Genomic DNA, 21,991 nt, shown 5'->3' with positions numbered 1-21,991 from the left:
AAGGTCACCTAGCAGCCATTTTCCTTTTGTCCGGCCTCTACAGGCCAACAGCTCTACACAGAGACAGCACTTCCCGCTCCTGAGGATGCTGGTAACCACACAGATGACAGTCACCCGGTGATCCATGCAGCAGTTCAGGTGGCACCTGAGAACTTGCATTTCTCCAGTTCTAGGGAGAGGCTTCTGGTCTGAGGACCATCTTACCCCAGTAGCACAGCAAGGTCCTAGGAGTTCTGTTGACCTGAGACATGGCCCTGCCCAATTCAGTCAGAAACAAGCACTGGGCACCAGGCACGAACACACTTTAAATGTCACCATGGCTCAGTGTGAGGCCAGGTTGGGACCTGTAGGTGCTTTTTATGTAGGTTGCTCATAATGACAGTACTGGCAGCAGCTGATGACATTGTGTCCTCCGCTACCCTGAGCACAGGAAAGGCAGGCATTATCATTCAGATGTCTGACCTAGGTAAATGAGGCCCCGAGAGGGAGGCCGCTGGCATGAGGGCACAGGGCCAGGAGCAGTGCAGGTGTCTTATCCTATTTCATCATTTCAGCCAATTGCTGCAAGTCCCTAGTAGTAGGCCCTGGGAGCTGCCCACTGCAGCCTCCGGCAAGGGGTAGTCTGTGGAGCCCCACACTCAGCCACAACACAGGGTTGTAAACACCCATCCTTTACTCCATCCTGGCTGCTACAGCTACTGTTATCAATGAACCACCATCAAGGGGCACAGGGTGACCCAGCCACATGTCCAAGCACCCACAGTCCTCTACCCATGCTAGGTCCCAAGGTGTCATCTGAAGCCTCTTGGACGCTGTCTAGTTTGAACCACTGTTGTTTTATTAGATGTACATAGTGGGACCCTGAAGCTACTTGCATGGCTAGGGACCTGGCACTGTGGGCTTTGAGAAGCTTGTCAGTCTGTACCCAGTCACATCAGGCTGGGGGAAAGGCTGGGTGGCTGCTGAACTGAGGTCTCAGGGTGTAGGTCATATAACATAACTCAGGAACTTGACTATATACAAAGCTCTGACAGAGTCTGGTTCCCAGGGATCCTCAAGCACAATTGTCCGAGGCACCCTAGAAAGAGTAAAATCTACTCAGGATCATACAGCAAGGAGAGAAAGGTCCAAGCCAAGTTCCCGACCCAGATAGAGGAGTGCTGATACACTGCTGGGTTTCTGACAGCTAAGATAGGTGCACATAGATAGAAGTGCACACAGACAGAAAGGCACACAGACAGAAAGGCATACAGATAGAAGGGCACACAGACAGAAGGTGCACACAGACAGAAGGCAATACAGTCATAAGGCCATACAGACAGAAGTGTACACAGTCAGAAGTGCACACAGACAGAAGGTGCACACAGTCAGAAGTGCACACAGACAGAAGTGCACACAGACAGAAAGGCATACAGACAAAGGGGCACACAGACAGAAGGTGCACACAGACAGAAGTGTACACAGTCAGAAGTGCACACAGACAGAAAGGCACACAGACAGAAAGGCATACAGACAGAAGGGCACACAGACAGAAGGTACACAGATAGAAGTGTACACAGTCAGAAGGGCATACAGACAGAAGGTGCACACAGACAGAAGGTACACACAGTCAGAAGTGCACACAGACAGAAGTGCACAGACAGAAAGGCATACAGACAGAAGGGCACACAGACAGAAGGTGCACACAGACAGAAGTGTACACAGTCAGAAGGGCATACAGACAGAAGTGCACACAGACAGAAAGTCATACAGACAGAAGGGCACACAGACAGAAGGTGCACACAGACAAAAGTGTACACAGTCAGAAGGGTATTCAGACAGAAGGTGCACACAGACAGAAGGGTACACAGTCAGAAGTGCACACAGACAGAAGTGCACACAGACAGAAGTGCACACAGACAGAAAGGCAATACAGTCAGAAGGCCATACAGACAGAAGTGTACACAGTCAGAAGTGCACACAGACAGAAGGTGCACACAGTCAGAAGGTGCACACAGATAGAAGTGCACACAGACAGAAGTGCACACAGACACAAAGGCATACAGACAGAAGGGCACACAGACAGAAGGTACACAGATAGAAGTGCACACAGTCAGAAGTGCACACAGACAGAAGGTGCACACAGTCAGAAGGTGCACACAGACAGAAAGGCATACAGACAGAAGGGCACACAGACAGAAGGTGCACACAGACAGAAGGTGCACACAGTCAGAAGGGCACACAGACAGAAGGTGCACACAGACAGAAGGGTACACAGTCAGAAGTGCACACAGACAGAAGTGCACACAGACAGAAAGGCATACAGACGGAAGGGCACACAGACAGAAGGTGCACACAGACAAAAGTGTACACAGTCAGAAGGGTATTCAGACAGAAGGTGCACACAGACAGAAGGGTACACAGTCAGAAGTGCACACAGACAGAAGTGCACACAGACAGAAGTGCACACAGACAGAAAGGCAATACAGTCAGAAGGCCATACAGACAGAAGTGTACACAGTCAGAAGTGCACACAGACAGAAGATGCACACAGTCAGAAGGTGCACACAGATAGAAGTGCACACAGACAGAAGTGCACACAGACACAAAGGCATACAGACAGAAGGGCACACAGACAGAAGGTACACAGATAGAAGTGCACACAGTCAGAAGTGCACACAGACAGAAGGTGCACACAGTCAGAAGGTGCACACAGACAGAAAGGCATACAGACAGAAGGGCACACAGACAGAAGGTGCACACAGACAGAAGGTGCACACAGTCAGAAGGGCACACAGACAGAAGGTGCACACAGACAGAAGGTGCACACAGTCAGAAGTGCACACAGACAGAAGTGCACACAGACAGAAAGGCATACAAACAAAAGGGCACACAGACAGAAGGTGCACACAGACAGAAGGGTACACAGTCAGAAGTGCACACAGACAGAAGTGCACACAGACAGAAAGGCATACAGACGGAAGGGCACACAGACAGAAGTGTACACAGTCAGAAGGGCACACAGACAGAAGGTGCACACAGACAGAAGTGTACACAGTCAGAAGGGCATACAGACAGAAGGTGCACACAGACAGAAGTGTACACAGACAGAAGTGCACACAGACAGAAAGGCATACAGACAAAAGGGCATACAGACAGAAGGTGCACACAGTCAGAAGTGCACACAGACAGAATTGCACACAGACAGAAAGGCATACAGACAAAAGGGCACACAGACAGAAGGTGCACACAGACAGAAGTGTACACAGACAGAAGTGTACACAGTCAGAAGGGCACACAGACAGAAGGTGCACACAGACAGAAGTGCACACAGACAGAAAGGCATACAGACAGAAGGGCACACAGACAGAAGGTGCACACAGACAGAAGGGTACACAGTCAGAAGGGCACACAGACAGAAGGTGCACACAGAGAGAAGTGTACACAGTCAGAAGGGCATACAGACAGAAGGTGCACACAGTCAGAAGTGCACACAGACAGAAGTGCACACAGACAGAAAGGCATACAGACAAAAGGGCACACAGACAGAAGGTGCACACAGACAGAAGTGTACACAGTCAGAAGTGCACACAGACAGAAAGGCACACAGACAGAAAGGCATACAGACAGAAGGGCACACAGACAGAAGGTGCACACAGACAGAAGGTGCACACAGTCAGAAGGGCATACAGACAGAAGGTACACACAGACAGAAGGTGCACACAGTCAGAAGTTGCACACAGTCAGAAGTGAACACAGTCAGAATTGCACACAGACAGAAGTGCACACAGTCAGAATTGCACACAGACAGAAGTGCACACAGACAGAAGTGTACACAGACAGAAAGGCATACAGACAGAATTACACACAGTCAGAAGTACACAGTCAGAAGTGCACACAGACAGAAGTTGCACACAGTCAGAAGATGCACACAGTCAGAAGCAGACAGACAGGAGGGCATACAGACAGAAGTGCACACAGTCAGAAGGGCCTGGGCTGGGGTGTGTCTCCAAAGTAAAGCATTTTCACAACACATGCAAAGGGCTCTGGGTTCCATCTCTAGCATGGCAAGAAAAGAAAGCACCCAACATTCCAGGCTTGGGACAGCAGTAGGAGTGGTAGCAGTAGGGACACGGCTGTCAATGGCAGTGGTAAGGATGTGGTTGTTCACAGTGGTCAATATGGCCATGGTAGTGTGGCAGTTTGTATCCCCTAGTTGCTAATGTCACATGACCTTGGATGGTTCATATGGGCAACTGGGGCTGAACTCAGTTCAGGTATATTGAATTGAACTCCAAAAGGGAAATCTTGCATCAAATTTCAACCTTTTGCTTTGTAAAAGCTTGGAAGATCTCTCCATGGGAACCCACATCAAAGGGCCAATGGGCCCTTCGTCTTAGTTTCCACCATCCTTGATGGCCTCCCTCCTGTGTCCTTCACTTGTAACCAAACCTCCTAACCCACAGCTGTGGAGTTTGCTGTCCCTGCCTGTTGACACAGGACCCAGGATCTTAGGGCTGACCGATGGGTCCCCAGCATGATAGAACCTCAGAGCTATGATCTGACCTTCTTCCACCCCAGAATTGACACCCACATTGTCTACCATTCACCCCATAGATGCCAGGTCACAGGAACCATGCACGCCCAATGTCTTTGCACACACATCTGAAAACAGACCCCCAACACAATTACTCAGGAACCCTAGGATCCTCTGAGAGCCCCATCTTAGTGAAGACCTCAATGTATAGATGGGAAAATGGGAGCTTAGCATAGGGACTCGATAGCCCAAGGCCTGGAAAATCTCAGCATGGGCCACTGGAGCCTCATCCTCAGAGGTCCCCCACCCTCAATAATACTCACTCTAAGAAGAAAGTCTAATCCCATTCCCACTTGGTGTGCACAAATAAAGAGCACACCTCCCTCTAGGGAGTCCAGAAAATGGGAGATTTGGGGTTCAAAGAATAAAGTCCAGGGATGCTGGGATACAGGGCAGAGAGGAAGCCACAAGGTCTCTGAAGTTCCCAGAAGCAGGCTAGGCTGGGTTTGTTCTCTGTGTGGACATCCCAAATGGGAAGCCCAAATAGGACAGTGGGGACCACTGATTGCAGGTCTCACAGAGTCAGAGGGAAGCCCACATCCCCCACACAGTAAATGGCCCAGCTAAGCCTGACTCCTTGTTCATACTATGCAGGTGAGAGTTAGGCTACCCAGGGCTTCCCTTGCCTCCCAGAGGCCTCGGCGGGACCCCTGAGTAAGCTATGATCCCTCTCACTCTGGGTCTTGAGGATGGCCTCATTACGACTTTCTTCCTGCCTCCCCTGAAGCCCAGGCCTGGATTGCAAGTCCCGAAGTGCTTGCCGCCATGAGTCACCAACCTGTTGCCTGTACACCACTCTTTCTAGGTTCCTTAGAGGCTCAGAAACTATGGAACTAAGGAAGCATCCGTGGATAGTCCTACAGAGGACTAAGACATAACCCAAACCCCAGGTCATAGTACCTTGTAGGGGCCAGCCAGCTTGTCCTGCAGGTCAAGGCTCTTGCCACGAAGCCTGGTGACATGAGTTCAGTCCCCAGAAAATATAATAGCTAAATCCTAAGTCCACAACTCAGCTTGCCCTCGGGCTTCTGCCTTTCCAGGAAAAGACTAAAGGGCTGCGGTTTTGGGGGAGGGTAAGGTGCACTTCACCCCTGACTCCACCCACCTTACCTAGCCTGTGATATCCTATGAGCCTGGAGGGCCTGGCCCCTCATGCTTGGACCTCACTACACCCAGACATGCAGCCTGCAGTGGTGAGTGAGGCGAGCCTAAGCCCCGCCCCCCTCCCCCCCCCCCCCCGTGCCAGCCTACGGGCAGGCCTCAGACCAACCTTTGCCCCAGAGTATGAAAGGTCTCATCCCACAAACCCATAACCCACTGTGGCCAGGGCTGGCGTGCAGTACGGTGGCTGCACTCTGCCCCTGCGAGTCAGAGGGTGTGCTGCATAGGAGACAGGAGGCTCAGAAAGAGAACAGGCCTGATCAGGCAAGATTGCTCAGTGGCAAAGTTTCCTGCTTCGTAAGCCTGACAACCAGAGCGTCAGTCCCAGAGCTGACATCAATGCAGAAGAAAAGGACTCGCTCCACAATGTTTTCCTCTGGTCTCTAAACACATGCAGTGGCACATGTGACCCCACACACACACACGCATACATATCACACATGTTAATAATAGTAATAATAATAACAACAACAATAATCACCATCATAATCATAATAATGTAAGAAGCACAGGCCACATAGAACAGGCACTGCTGTGGTCCAAGTGCCTGCTACACACCTATTCCCCTCCTGGGGCTTATCACACCAATCTCTGTGTACTCAGAGAGGGGCTCAATAGTCCTTAGTCATCCATGTGTTAGTGAGAATGGATCCAGACACACAGAAGGAGACAATGTGGAGGGCTCATTGTGGATATGCGGGGTGCGGGGGGGGGTCTGGGAGGGGGTGGTGAGAAGCCAGCCAGGTATGGCTGGTTGGGCTGTGATAGAGGCAGAGAGTGAAAGAGAAGACCTAAGCTGTAGCCTAGAAGTCAGATGACATTAGAGCAAGATAGGACACGTGACTTCCATCTGGAAATAACAGGACACTTCCAATGTGGCAAGGTCAGAGGTGAATGAAGGAGGCTAGGGAGTTATTTAGGCACAGAGAGCTAGTGGGTTGTCAGTGAATGCCCCTGACATGTGCAGGGCAAGAGCCTCCCTGGCTATCCATGCTGCCCTGGTCCAGAAGCCACAACCGGAAGAACCACCTGAGCGTATGCTGTCCCCCACATGAATCTCACAGTAATGCACACTCGTGTCCATGGGAGGTTGGCTCACCATCTCATTCTCGATCTGCCTCAGGATTTGCATCAGGGTTGTGCACCACACAGGAGCATAAGAAATGCTTGCTGACTCAAACAACGTACGACCCTGTGAGTTAGGTGTCACCAACATCACCATCACCACCACCAGCACCACCACCATCACAATCACTGTAGCAGAAGGAAAACCTGAGGGTCAAGCTGGATTCAAAGCCCAGAGGAGGCTCATTATGAGAAATTCAATGGCATTCCAAGCTCTGCCATGGTTAGGAGGTGTGTGGAAACTCAGGTCTGGGCTAAGAATCTTTCAGTCTTGTGACTGGATGACAGACATTCTGGTGGTCACCTTTAGCCCAACACTCAATAAATTATAGCAGATGTTCAACACCTGAGTACAAAGGAGGCCTTGTGTGATATGACTGAGCTGTAGCGAGTTGGGCTTGACTGGGCTATGCTGTCCTGAGTCAGGTGTGTGAGATGTTCTTTGCCATGCACATTCACAGGAATGAAATGTCCCCTTGAGTCTGGAAGTCTGGTTTTAGGTTCTTTCATTCATTTAGCAGGGCCTCCTTCAGGACATGTGTTACTTGGAACACTGGGATCTAGGACAAATGCCTGGAAGGTTCCTGCCATGTTTGCCTGCTCCCTCTTCTGCTCTCAGGGACAGACATGCATCTCATCTGGCCCCAGCCCAACTTGTCTGCTCTCTGTCCACAGGTTTGCCAGGCACCGCTCCAGACCTGGAAAAGAGGAAACAGATTTTCGGGCAAAACTTCATACCTCCAAAGAAACCAAAAACCTTCCTGCAGCTGGTGTGGGAAGCACTACAGGACGTGACGCTCATCATCCTGGAGATCGCGGCCATCATCTCCCTGGGACTGTCCTTCTACCACCCACCCGGAGAGAGCAATGAAGGTAAGTTCCCTGGGAGCTCCTGATGGCACACAGTGTGTGCAGGGGTCTATGTGCACACAGTGCCCATAGCACTACAAGAGGGACCAAGCTTGTCAGGGCTCAGGCCACACAGACAAACACATGCGCAAGGCCTAGTCAGCCCACCTATGAGTGCAAGGCTAGACCAACAGCAGTAATAGCTATGGTGAGCATTCATTGGGCACTTCCAGTATCCCCAACTCAGGGATCATGCCTACTTTAAGGATGAGAAAACTGAGGTATGAAGAGGACGTTAAGTTGCTCTAGGTCACTCAATATCTACATTCATTTTCTTTTATTCTCAGAAAGTATCATAGACTACATCATTTATAAAGAGACAATGTCTCCTGTCCCACAAGGACTCCCAAGTCCAACAGCAAGGTGGTGCATCTAGTGAGGGGCTTGAGCAGCACCACAGCCTTACCAGGCAAATGCTCCCGCCACACTACAGGGCAACTCAAGCCCTGTACCAGACGAGCTCTTTCCATACACGGTAGGAGGGAAGGCAAATAAAAACCAGTTATAATCACTACCGTGACTCGGATTTAAGTTTGATTTGAGCTTCCTAGCATCCAGGGTAGAAAGGGAAAATGGATGCTTCTCATAAGTTATCAACAAGCAGAGAGGAAAGATTTTCTGACCATGGATCCTGGGATGGACTTTCCATAGGAAAGTAAGAGGGAGGAACTGTGGACAGCCTTTCTCATGGTTTCAGCTAAGTGGAAGACTGCAGATGCACACAGTCAGGCTAACATAACAGACAGGCCCTACAGTTTCTGTAGCTACCTCAGTTGGGAGCTGTTGTGGCACAAACCCAATTCCTCCTTACTTAATCCACACAATAACCCTGGAGACAGACACTGTGTTTATTTTATTTGCTTGTTTGTTTTGAGACTGTAATTTAATCACATTACCTTTCTCTTTTCCTTTTCTTTTCCCCAAACCCTCTCACATACTCCTCCCATCTCTCCTTCAAATTCATGGTCTCCTCATCTATTGTTATTGTGTGTGTGCGTGTATTTACATAGACGTATATACTCCTAAATATAACCTGCTGAGTCCATATAATGTTAACTGTACGCATGTTCTCAGGGCTGACCATCTGTCACCGGATGACTAATTGGTGGCTCCCTGTTTCACTCCATTGTCTATAATTCTTTGTGTAAGGCCGAGGGGTCTTGTGGGCTTTGCCCTATGTAGTTTGGCAAGTTCACTGGTGTCAGCCTCCTTCAGCCCATGGTTGGGCGGTCATGTTGATAAGACTTCATGGGTGTAGCTTCTGATGGGACACAATCTCACAGCACAATCCCTGACCCTATGACTCTTGTGAGTCCCCCCCCCCAACCTCCTTCTTCCTAAATGTTTCCTGACCCTTAGGATGTTTTGTATAGGATCCACTAGGACTAGGCACCACAGCTCTGGGTTTTGATTGGCTGTGGTTTTCTGTAATGGTCCCATCTGTTGCAAAGGGAAGTTATCACTGGTGAGGAGTGAAAGCTCCATTAGACCCAGGAGGAGCTAAATGCTAGAGCCTGAGCCACGGAAGATATTCTAAGGTCTCCCAACAAGAACTGAATCTGTGGCTCTGGCAAAACATCCAGCTCTACAGAGGGAGCTGGACCTGAGTCACCCGCATCAGTGGCCTCCTGTGGCCCTGCTGAGCAGAGTGAGTTGAGGAGCAGCTGGCAGAGGTCAAGGTAGAACATGACATGGCAGCCTGGGATGTGCCAAAGAGAGAGACCCCCGCTCCCCCATGGCTCCAGACAGATGGCTGCTGCCACGACCACCTCTGAGGTACACAAGTCCAGGGCCCAAAGACCATGGCTTGGTGCCTAGAGTGTGACCCAAGTTGCCCTGGCTCTGCCCCTACTGCACCTCACTGCTCCTGGTCTGACCACACGTTGGCTGGAAGGCAGCTGGCTACATTGTGTCTCACTAGGAAAGCAATGGAAGAAAGGTGGGCAGGACAGGTTCCTCACAGCCTAGTCCCCAAGGAAAGGAGGAAGACTTTCCACCAGCTTCTTAAGCAGCCTTTACATAGCCCCGTAATGGGAATCCACCTGCTGCGTTACCCAAGAGCCCACGTCTCAGCTGGAAGGTCTTAATGCTGGCTGATGTATGGTCTGCATTCCACTGTACAAGGGAAGGTACTGGGCCTGCCCGGGAGGAGAGGATGATTGCACAGAACTGTCCTCCGATACGTGGGTTATAGCTCTAAACCGGACCTTAGGCCACCCTCAGTGTGGACAAGCTGATATGAGAAACTCATGCCTGGGCCCACATTACAGTCAAGTGTCACACAAGTAAAGGGGACATGGGCTCAAGTCCAGGTGCACCAAATCCTGCCTGGACTGCAGAAGGGACACAGGTCTTGGGACAGCAAGGTCCACAGAAGGATCTGTGGAACACTCAGGCAAAGAGAAAAGTTCCAGCACTTACCAGCATCCAGCTAGGTGTTTGTTGGGAGCTCAGAAAGGCCGAGTCAGTCACTTACCTAGGGTTGCATAGCAGGCCCTGGACTTTGAATCCTGGTCTTTCTGCATCCAGAATCTCAGAACAATATACTGATTTTACTCTAAGTGACCCATCTTCTAATAACAGCCAGCTCCCATGGAGACTCTGAAGAAGCATACCAGGAAAGACAGGCATGTCCTTTATGGAGCATGTGTCAAGAAGCAGGGACAACCTACATCCTACAAAATGAAGTATTGGGCTCTGGATTCAAGTCCTCCCTTCCCCATCTTCCTGTGTCAGAGTGTATACAGTCATCCTAGGTTCCTGCTGGAACCTCCTGTGGGTATTATTTGTAACCTCCTGTGTACTAGAAAGTCTATCTGGGTTTCTGATGATACCCAGTGTGACGGCTGTGTGAACAGCTGTAAGGTCACGTTACTTATGGAGTAATGACAAGAGAGGCCTGGGCATGCTCAGTACAGATGCAGTGTCTCCTCTCTGGTAATTTCCCATCTGTAGTTGGTCAGGCTGAAGTCTCTGATACCGGGAGCTCACAGCACTAGGAGTCGGTCTCCATGCTCTTCCTATCCTTGTGGTAGGGGTTGTATCTCTATGGGTGTCGTTCAGAGTAACACAGTCCCTTAGTTCCCTTATCTCAGGTAACTAAATTCCAGGTGTTTCCAGCTCTGTGCCATGGACTCAGGGCTTGAGCCCCTGGGGCCCCCACGGTAGGCACTTCACAAGGAGGGCCCTCTTCACCATGTGACCACCTGAGAAGGGGTCCAACTGTGATCACCCCATTCTGCTGATGAGAAAATGGAGGCACTGGTGAAATAGCTACATAGCAGTGTGCAGTTGAGATTTGAACTCAGGTCTGGCTCAGTGGCACCATTGTAACAGCCGTTACCACCAAACAGTGATCTGGTTGAACAGTTTTACCATTACTGAGATGGTTCAAATTTTTCAAGAGGATAAACAGCCCCCAAAACCCTTCAGGTATTTACTGGCCTTCAAGGAATACTGCCTCAGCCGGAGACCTGAGATCTTCCAACAGCATGTGTTGCTGGACCACGGTGATCCCTTATCTTCCCATGCATTGCCTAAACTTCCTGTCTTGATGCTTCTGATCCCTGGGTTTCCAGAAGCTTCTGTTGAGATCTCTTGAAACTGCTGTTCTCAATTCCTTGGAATCAGATTGGATGCCCATTTGGTCAGATTGCCTGCCATGGGCTCAGAGGCTCAAAGGTTCAGGGCGGGACAAGTTTAAGTTCAGGTTCCAGAATTCAAACTCTAGATCTGCTGTGTGACTCCAGCTGGAGCACTGTCAGTCTCTAAGCCTCTTTCCTGTCTTTGGCCAGCTGGGGGATTGAGGCTTGCCCAGTACCTGCAAGCCAAGCCCTGTGGAAGGCACCCTTCTGAGTTGTCCAAAGGTGATAGTCAGACACTGCTCCTGGGATACATGAGGAGATCACTCAGCTCTCACCCAGGGTGTGAACCCTGGCCACTCAGAGCCTCAGGTTCTGTATTGAGAAAATGTCAGATGCCTCTTGCTCTTGGGACCCCTGTTGGGAGCAGGGAGAGGCTGGGGATCCACAGGCTCTGCATGCCCTGGCATTGCAGACCTTTGGTCAGGGTCTCCATGGTGGGAATATTGGTATCTTCATTTTTCTCACCTCCCCATGGCCTGACCAACCTTGAGAGTTGTAGACCCATACTGGGGACTCAGTAGTGCCAAGTGTGGAGTACAGGGTTACTGGGGGTCAGGTAGCAGCCTGCGTCTTGAGTCCCATTGTCCTTGCTGTGGCCTGAGTAGGGGAGAATCTGCTACCTGCTAGGTATGCCCAGGAGTTGCCACTTCCCTGTCCCCAAGCCCTTGGAGGTGTTATTAGCAATGCCCCTCCCCCACTCTCACGGTACTGCATAAAGGCAGGCATGGTGTAATCTCAGCACTCAGAGTGGAGGCAGGAAGATCAGGATTCCAAGATCATCTGTTACATAGGCAGTTCGAGGCCAGCCTGGGCTACATGAAGTCCTGTCTCATGAGAAAACTGAAGCTCATCTCACAGCTAGGATGAAGGCAGGGTGGGTATGGCCTTCAATGTCTTTGACGGCATGCTGCCTGGGATGGTGTTCTCCATTTCCACCTGCCCTTCCTAGCTTGAAAAGTTAGTAGACCCCTCTGAGAAGCCTTAACATTCCCATCTGTGGAAGATTGGACTACACAAGTGCCCTGTTAAAGTGACCAGGAGAAACCCTCTTCCCAGAGCATGGCACAGAGGCACCTGATCAAATGTACCACCATCATCTGATTATCAGGGATTACTTAGCAGAGCTAAGCTGTGTACCAGCTCTTGTCTGCTGGCCTGGAACACAGTGCTTCCTTGTTTCTCTACAGGATGTGCCACGGCCCAAGGTGGGGCAGAAGATGAAGGTGAAGCAGAAGCAGGCTGGATCGAGGGGGCTGCCATCCTGCTGTCAGTCATCTGTGTGGTCCTCGTCACAGCCTTCAATGATTGGAGTAAAGAGAAACAGTTCCGGGGCCTGCAGAGCCGAATTGAGCAGGAACAGAAGTTCACCGTAGTCCGGGCTGGCCAGGTGGTCCAGATCCCTGTGGCCGAGATTGTGGTTGGGGACATTGCCCAGATCAAATACGGTAAGTGTACGTCTGTGATTCTAGAACTGGAGTCTGCATAGAGGTGGAACAGGACAGGCAAATACAAAGAGCCTAATCCAGGGAATATGTGGGGACCCTAAAAGCTTACGTTGTGGCAGGATATATTCTGAGACCCTTAGGGTCCCAGAGAAGACTTACGCTTCCCACATCCAGTTAAATCCGAAATGTCGGATTCATAACACACATGCCACTGTACTCTAGCCTCTACCTACAGCAGGCATGACTAATCAATCATTGCTCTTATTCAGAAAACAGCCTCAGAAGGCTTCCAGCATGGCTTCACCATTACTCAGGGTGGGTTGATAAGATAAAATCCATTTCCCATCCCTGAATTGACTTCAAATAGATCTTCCCAGGCTGGTGGAAGTCAGCAAGAGTTGAAATAGGTAGGTGAGTATCCCAGGCCTGTCAGATTGCTACTGAAAAAGCAAGTAAGCTACCTCCAAAGAAGGTTTAAGTAAGAGATGTCCTGGGTCAGTAGTCACAGACTGGGGAGATTAGAGTGGGCTTCCTCAAAGTCCTAGTGACACACTTGATTGGAGTGTTCACAATCCACCCAAAATAGCCTGCTCTGTTGTGAAAGATCTTCTCCAAGTGAAAAGACTATAGGAAAATGAACCACAGAGCACACTGGCCCCAGAGACAGGTCAAAGGATATACAATATGGAGGACATACTTGAATGAGCCAGGATGGCTCTTTATCAAGCCCCAATGATGTCACTTTATCTGTCCATTGATTGTAGACACCATCTTGGGTCTGTATGCTGGAACCTAGTAGGTACCTCCCCCTGGATGCCACAGCTTCTCTGTCCAACTGACTCCACTGAACCCCATCCTCCTCCAACCAGGTGACCTCCTTCCTGCTGATGGCCTCTTCATCCAGGGCAATGACCTCAAGATCGATGAAAGCTCGCTCACAGGGGAGTCTGACCAGGTGCGCAAGTCTGTGGATAAGGACCCTATGTTGCTGTCAGGTAAGCTGCAGCCCACAGTGCCCCTGCGGCCAGCCCCTACACACAAACACACACACACACACACACACACACACACACACACATACACACACACACACACACACACACACACACACACACACACACACACACACACCATGAGGAGCACACCACTCCTTTCTCAAGCAGGCTCACATTATACCTGTCATGCACAGAGCCATGGCCAGGCCTGGCACTATTACTACAAACATAACAAGGTGTCCTACTCCAGCAAGCAGCTTCTAGTGGCTTGGTTTCCTGCAAAGTAACAGTCTTTATGGACACCCACTATGCACCAGGCCAGTGACACTGGAGGCAATGGGAGGGAGCCAGACTTGTCACTCGTGGGGAAGTGCTCACTGAGCAGGAAGGAAAGCAAGTGCAAAGGCCTAAAGGTAGGAACCACACAGGAGCAAGGAGTAAGAGAGGAAGATGCATGGATTCTGGACTGTAATCAGAATCCTCACTACAGGATTTGTGTTCTCCAGTCACCGGGGACAGGCAACCCTCCTCCCAATACTCATCTTGTGACCTCTTTGCCTGGTTAACTGCTACCATCTGCTTAGGATCCACCTCACCAGAAGTCCTCAGGACTACTGGTGCCCTCCACAGCCACTCTGTTAGCACACTGAGCACTGCTTTGCACCGTTGGTGGGTTTTGCACTGTGCAAACCATCAGCATTCATCAAAGTAAAGACTAGACCTGAGGATGTTCCTCCCAGGCCTAATCTAACTGCTCTCTTAGTGAGGGACCCTTCCTACCACAGACAGACTTCTGAGCCAGTTCTCTAGCCAATTAAGTTCAGGTAGGGAGCTCTGAACCTGAGGCCACTGCCATCTGACTTTAGCGCTGAGTCCTGCAGAGTGATGGGGGAGAAGCTGTGCAGAATGTATGAGGAGCAGGCAGCAGGGATGAATGGCCCTAAGCTCTGGAGTGCAATTGCTGTGTGGCCTCAGAAGTGTTAACTGCCTTCTCTGAGCCTCAGTTTACCTGTAAGGCTCATAGAGTGTCAATGGAACCACAAAGTAGAAGCCAGGGTCAGCAGAACAAACTGAGGTCCCCTGTGGATATCCTTCCTTATACCTGATGGAGACAAGGCTGGGTTCTAATCCTCTTTGGCTGGGGACCCCCAGACAACTCTTTATCTTCCCTGAGCCTCTATTTGCTCATGTGTAAAATGGGTTGGTTGTTCCACTTCAATGGGTTATGGGGAAGCAAGGACTTTTCCTTCATTTCCATGTCCTGCCCCACCTCTGCCACCTCTCAAGGCTGCCCCTCTTCCACCCTAGCTCCTCTGGATGGATCTGGGGTTGCTGCTATGACTAGATGCTTTGAACTCGCTATCCCTGCCAGGAACCCTTGCCATCTTTCCCATCTGCTGACCTTTCAGGGACCCATAAGCACTAGTTTTAGGATATCCATTGAACTTCCTCCAAGTCCCAGTTTCAGAACTCCCTGCTGGCACATGACACATCTGAAGTCAAAGAAGGCAAAGACAAGTCACATTCTAGGTGTTTATCCCTAGAAGCTTGTGTCACTGACTGTTGTGGAGACCACAGGACTGCACTCAGCTTAAAGCACAGCAAAACCGAGGAAAGAGAGAGAAAGTGAGTTCTGGCTTAGCATTCACCAAATCCCAGGTTCATCCCCAGAACAAGGGAAGGAATCTGGAAAAATCTCATATTCAGAGGCACTAGACCAAGTTGTAGGCATTTATATAACTGACCCCAGGATGGATAGATGAACAAACACCAAACCATGGCACATCAGAACGGACATAGAGAAGGACTAAGAAATCCCAGAAGTCCAGATCTGTGGCACCGTGGGTTTCAGACACCAGAGCAAGGCTGCAGTCATTCTATTGATGCTTAGAGAGGCACCAGTCATGGCGTTTACCCAGCAATCCCCCTGCAGCAGGTCCCTGAGAGACAGGTGACATTCAACAGACTCTGGAATATGAACACTAGCTTGGGTTAGTTTGCTTACCCATAAGACCATCCCAGACGTCTGAAAAAGGCTTCACGTGCACCAGAGTCAGCAGTCAAGTGCCAGAGGTCAGAAGACAAGGAACACAAGAAGGCCGGGATCCAATCCTGGGTTCTGATTGCACCACTGGGGCCTCAGAGAGCCGGTCAAGCCCTTGGGACAATAGTTCTCAACCTGTTGTTCATAACCCCTTTGGAAGTCAAATGACCTTTTCACTGGGTTCTGAGTGTCAGAAATTTACATTATGATTCATAAAAGTAGCAAAATGACAGTTATAAAGTAACAAGGAAATAATGTTATAGTTGTTGGCTATTGTAACTTGAAGGGCACAGCATCAGGAAAGTTGAGAACCGCTGCCTTAGAAGAATCTGAATTGTGGGACATTGTCAGTGTGACATTTGTAAAACAGGAGCTGTGCCCCGACTCCAAGCCCCTGCTTGTATCTAGTGGTAGGCCTGAGAAGCCCCTGGGGGGTTCCTAGACCTGGTGAGCCCTTTGTCCTGCCCCCTTCTCTGTCCCCTATCTACCTGCACAGGTTATAGGAGCTGTCAGCCCCCAGAGGGTGATGGGAGTGATTAGATTAGAAGGTGATTTGAGGCCTGCTTATCGTGGGTGGAAATTGGCCCCCACATCTTTTTCCATCCCTCTTCTGCTAGGCAGAGGAAAATGGCCTTCCTGTGGCCTCTGGACCCACGGACTAGCACAGTTATCTCCGGGCCAGCCTCCCCTCAGCCAAATTTTAAGCGCTAGCTTTTGGGGCCTTTCTCCTTGGGAGAAGCAGGCTGTATCCAAGATCCTAGGCTGTAAAGACAAGAGTTTTAAAGCTCACCATTGCTTTTTACAAGTATGGGGCCTGAGGCAACCTACCTCACCCTTCCAGCCTCACTTTCCCCCTGGTGTGAGAACTGAGATTACTGCTTAAAAGATGGGAGTATGGCACGGCTCCAGGACCCAGTAGGTATTCCAAATATTTCCTTTGTTTGCCTAGTAGGTGTTCCAAAGCTTTGCTGGAGCTTCCGTTTTCTTATGTGTCTCATGAGCCTGTCAATCCCCTCCTCCCAGCACATGAGCAGAGTTGGCACCCAGAACACTGAGATCAGCTTAACCCTACTGGATAGTCTCATAGAGCAGACATGGCTACTCAGATGTGCCACAGCTGGCTGAGGGGTGGAAGGCAGAGCCCACCCTGCACTTCCCTGTGGATAGGAGTTGGATAAGTATGGCCGTCTGCTTCCCAGGCAGCCACTGTCAGATTCAGTGATACTTAGCACCTTCCTGTAACATAGATACCCTCCACCTCCAGAGATGCTTCACGTTCCCCAGACAAAGCTCAGTCTGATCTCATGAAACTCCAGCTTCTTGGGTACCCCCCTGGTAGCCCCTGGCAGCCCCTGGCAGCCCTGCTCTGCTTTCTCTCTCTCTGGATTCAGAAGCTTGTGGACCTTATGGCTTTCAGATTCCAGTTTGTTTAGGGTTCCCAGGATTCATGATGTCTCAGCATGTGTCAGCACTGCCATCTCCTGAAGTTCGATAGTCCAGTGAAAAGAAAGGAATAAAGAGCACCTTTTCCCACCTTTGCTTTGTCTTATTGTTTCTTAAGACAGGGTCTCATGTAGCCCAGGCTGCCCTCAAACTTAACATATAGCTAAGGCTGTCCTTTAACTGAGGGTGTTCTTGAACTCCTGACCCTCCCATCTCTTCTACCATCCAGACACAGGGATAACAAACACTTCGTCTCCCACAAGTTCTCGGTGGTATCTAAGACAGCCGCTCTGAGCCTGCACAGTAGAGGCCTGCCTTCCAAAAGTATAAGACTTAGTGATTCAAAAGTTCCAAAGAGATAGGCCAGCAGTTAAGACCACTTGCTGCTCTCGTAAAGGACACAGGTTCAGTTCCCAGTACCCACCAGATAGTTCACAACCTTCTGTAACTCCAGTTCCATGAGATCCAATGCTCTCTCCTGGCCCCTTTAGGTACTGTACACATATGGTACAGAGATACATGCAGGTAAAACATGTATACATGTGAATTGAAAATAAATGAATAAATAACAAAGATGAGTAAACGCAGAACCACTTCACTCAGTAGCTGCCCTCCCAGACCCCCCTAAGAATTCTAGGGCTCTCTGGAACCCATTTTGAGAAACTCAAGATTCTAAAAAGATGATATGGATGTGGTAGTGCAGGCCTGCAGTTACAGCTACTGAGTTGGCTAAGGCAGGGGAATCACAATTCAAAACCTGCCTAGACCAGAGTAAGTTCAAGGCCGAGCTTAGGCAACTTAGTGAGATGGTGTCTCAAAATTCAAATATGTCAAAAGGCTCAGATATGGCTCAGCTGGTAGGGTGCTTGCCTAGCATACACTGGTTCCATCCCCAGCATCACATAAATCAGACTTATTGGAATTCATTTGTAACCCAGCATTGGAAAGGCTAAGGCATGGGGATCAGTAGCGTAAGGTCATCTTCAGTGGCATAGCAAGTTCAAGGCTAGGCTGGGATACATGAGAACCTGTCTCAAAAATGACTGAAGAAAGCACTCTGCAGAATAGCATTAGCCTTGAATACACATGGCCTGGATTTAATCCCTAGTATCTCAAATAATAACCATGACAACAACAATAACAGTAGTGGTAACTTTCTAGGAAATGTGCCTGGAATTTTCTTCCTTGCAAAATGAATGCCCCAGGGAATCTGATGGTACTGTATACCCACCTCTTCAGCATAAAACTTGGAAGGTCATAAAACACAACGCACAGGATGGCTTACAGAAACCAGTTATATTGAAACAAAGTATTTTTTAAGTGTGTAGCACAGTCATGTCTGTGTTTCTATAGTAGCACACAAAACAAGATCCACTAGGAAGGTAAATACTAGTCTACTGTCAGAAGGATGATAGTCAGCATCCACCACAGCTGTAAGTCAAAAGAAAAGAACCTGGAGTCTATAATGTATCTACAATTATGTGTGTGCAGTTATTGGTGATAGGTTTCATTTGTTATATTCATTTATAATGGGGAGAAAACACTGAATTTCACTTTGAGGTTCATGAAAGCATTGTATGATTTGAGGTTTTCTCATCTTGGTTCACAGACCCCTGAATTCTCCATTAGGAGGGAAGGTGAACCAGTCCTCAGCAGTACTCTTTAGGCCTTAGTTCTCATTTCTTCTTGGTTGCAGAATGAGGCTTGATTCTAAATATTATCCATAAGAAGAAAATGTCACCTGCTTGGCCTATAAGAATGGTGGGAGAAGAAGTGAGGGATAGAGGCAAGTAGAAAGTGACTGTCAAGGCCACCATAGGAGGTCCTGGGCCTGTATCTTCTGTAGAACAGAGAACTAAGAGCAATCTTGTAATAATGTCTCAAGCCCATCTCTAACTGAAAGTGTCATTCATTATCTCAGTGAGCAAGGTACTACAAGCTGATGGATACCTGTTCCTTCTGTTCATTTGTGAAGGAGTCTTCATGTGATAGTAACCAGGCTATACCTTCCTCAGGAACTCATGTGATGGAAGGCTCAGGACGGATGGTGGTGACTGCTGTGGGTGTCAACTCTCAAACTGGCATCATATTTACCCTGCTTGGGGCTGGTGGTGAAGAGGAAGAGAAGAAAGACAAAAAAGGTAAGCCTCCTACATACACACACTCAAAAAAACCAGAAAAGGAGCTTTTAAGGCCACATTTTCCATTTATCTGTTCACTCCACATTATAGAGCACTTGCTTCACCATGCCCTGTGACAATAGCTGCCACCTTTGTCCTCAGGGTCTGCTAGAGTTGGGTGGGTTCTATATGTTCCATCTTCCCTAGTCTTTGTCTTGTCTAGTCATGTCACAGAGGCTCCTCCTTTCCCTTAAGGTTGGGCTCAGGATGCTGGGCATGTCATTCAATCTCCAGGCTCCAGCAGTAGAAGCAGCCAGAATGGCTGGTTCCCCATCACTTCACTATTAAATAGAAATCCCCTTCTGACATTGTTAATTCTACCAACAGAGTTTTCAATCTATCCAGCAAAGCACAGTGAAAGGCATGGGCAGAGGTGATTCTTGGGAAGGTAGTTGAAATTGGTCCCATGCTTACTGCTCTGATTCCCCAGGAACTCACCATGCCCACGTCCTGGTTCCACTTCCCCTTTCAAAGTAAAAGTCCTCGTTACCTGGTGTCCCTCAGTGCGGTGAGTAGCAGTCTGTGATACAAATACCTTCCAAATTAGAGGAAAGATGCTCACACAAAAAGTCCTGAGCCCAAAGGCCAGAACAGCCAACTCTTTAGCTGGAATCCACACTCAGGCTCCGGCACAGTGCCCTCTAAGACTGTCAGCCCTTTGACTCCTTTCCTAAGTGCTAGGGAAGATTCCCCAACATTCTGATCTTCTGGGAGCTTGGGAAAGGTTGATAACAGGGCAGATGGCCCTCCCCAAGTTCAAGCAGGTATGGTACTCATGCTCAGAGGGCACTGGAACACAAAACCTGCATCGGGGCTGAAGGATGCTGGTACCTGAGGGAAGAATTCCTTTCCAGTGTGTCCCCTAGGGTCACAGCTGTCCCTTTAATGCTGAGCATTAACAGTGACGCTTCACTGTTAGCTGGGAAATCTAGACCAAAAGAGTGAAGTGGGGCTGAGTTCAAAATGGGGCAAAGTCTTGGCTGAGAGTCCCAGCAGGTATTGGGACAGGATCTTATGAGTGAATAAGAACCTGTAGCCAGGGTGAATAGACTAACTAAGTGTAAGCAATAAGACAAAGCTAAGAAGTTGGTGGAATGCAGTAGTTTGAAAACCATGTTCCAACATCTCTGGGGTCTGGCTGGGGAGATACCCAGAAGCTCTTGCAGATGAATCCTATATTTGACAATGTCATGAGGAAGACAGGCATCAGTGGCCCCTTGGGTACCATTCAGGGTCCCTTGCTGAAATGAACCAGAATACTGAGGTACAAGATTCAGTTTTGTGTAGGGAGTCAAGGTGAAATATGAAGGACTTGTGGCAGAAGAGCCAGAATTGAACCCCGTGGACTTCCCATCCCATCATGTCAACCTGAGACACAGCTCAGCGTGCAGGATGGTCTCATGTGCAGGGGTGTGTGTGCACATGTGTGTGCATGTGTATGCATGCGTGCGTGTATTGTGTGTGTTCATGCATGTGTGTGTACACATGCATGTGTGTGCGCATGTGTGCATGCATGGTATGTGTGTATGTGTGTGCGTGTGTATACGTGCATGTGTGCATGCATAGTGTACATGTGGATGCGAGCACGTGCGTGCATGCGGGTGTGTGCAGGTGTGTGTGTGTGTGTGTGTGTGTGTGTGTGTGTGTGTTGGTCTGGTGTGGTATGCACACGAGGTTGTATGTGCTTCTCCTTCATTAACATGTCTCAAAAATCATCACACAGGTGTGAAGAAGGGGGATGGCCTTCAGCTACCAGGTACAGTAAGACAACCCTCAGGGAAGATGGGCTTTTAGGAATAGCTGCAGTTGTGGGCCCCTAGATCAGCAGTACATAGTTTGAGTAGACCCCATGCCTACTCGAGATTATCCCCTACATATCCACAGGATATCTGTGTTCTCCTGTATTCCAACCCAGCAGTGCAAGAAAAAATTCACTCTTCCCCCTTGCCCTTATGTCCCAGGCCAAATGGCTCCTCCACGGAAGCGCCACACACTAGCACGCAGTGACTTTCTTGTCATCATAGCACACCTGCCCCACAACCAAATAACGTACCTACTGAGCAGTCTCAACTCCTGTGTGAGTCCAAGCACACAGTGTGTCCACCTCGCTCACTATTGTCCCTTCCTCTTGCTTCACATATAACCATATCCCCAGCCCAAGAAAGAACTCCATAGAGGTGAACTTGGTAGTACTATACCATTTGTAATGTTTAAGTTAAGATCTCCCTGATCTAAAAGGAAACATCTAGAATCCCCCTTTGGGTGAGACATCTCACATGGGGATTACTACAGTGATCTTCAATGAGCTGGTCAGGGAAGGAGAAGGAAGTGGTGGACAGTGGCCTGATCCTAAATTACCACCATTAACAGCAGTTCTTCAGGGGCACAGCAATGGTGGTCACTAAGAAGGCCCCTTAAAACTAACTGTTTAGGCCATATACCACTCACTGAGCGTTTTAAATCAGGAGA

General features: G+C 49.3%; 1 protein-coding gene across 14 annotated transcripts in view; it reads left to right on the top strand.

The window, feature by feature from the left end:
- Window positions 1–21,991, top strand: part of Atp2b2 (ATPase plasma membrane Ca2+ transporting 2) — a 313,447-nt gene that overhangs the window by 231,517 nt on the left and 59,939 nt on the right. For 7 of the 14 annotated variants that reach the window (XR_010065612.1, XR_010065611.1, XM_063285471.1 and 4 more), the window contains 5 exons: window positions 7,538–7,735; window positions 12,603–12,860; window positions 13,730–13,855; window positions 19,358–19,483; window positions 21,246–21,278. Coding sequence is in view for 12 of the 14 variants with exons in the window: in XM_063285471.1 (XP_063141541.1) it covers window positions 7,538–7,735; window positions 12,603–12,860; window positions 13,730–13,855; window positions 19,358–19,483; window positions 21,246–21,278 (741 nt within the window). In the remaining 2 variants the exon portion in view is untranslated. 14 annotated transcript variants of the gene reach the window in all.

This window comes from Rattus norvegicus, chromosome 4, assembly GCF_036323735.1.
Source record: "Rattus norvegicus strain BN/NHsdMcwi chromosome 4, GRCr8, whole genome shotgun sequence".
Classification (NCBI taxonomy): domain Eukaryota; kingdom Metazoa; phylum Chordata; class Mammalia; order Rodentia; family Muridae; genus Rattus; species Rattus norvegicus.
Note: the sequence above shows the minus strand (reverse complement) of the source record. Positions and strands in the feature narration are given on the sequence as shown.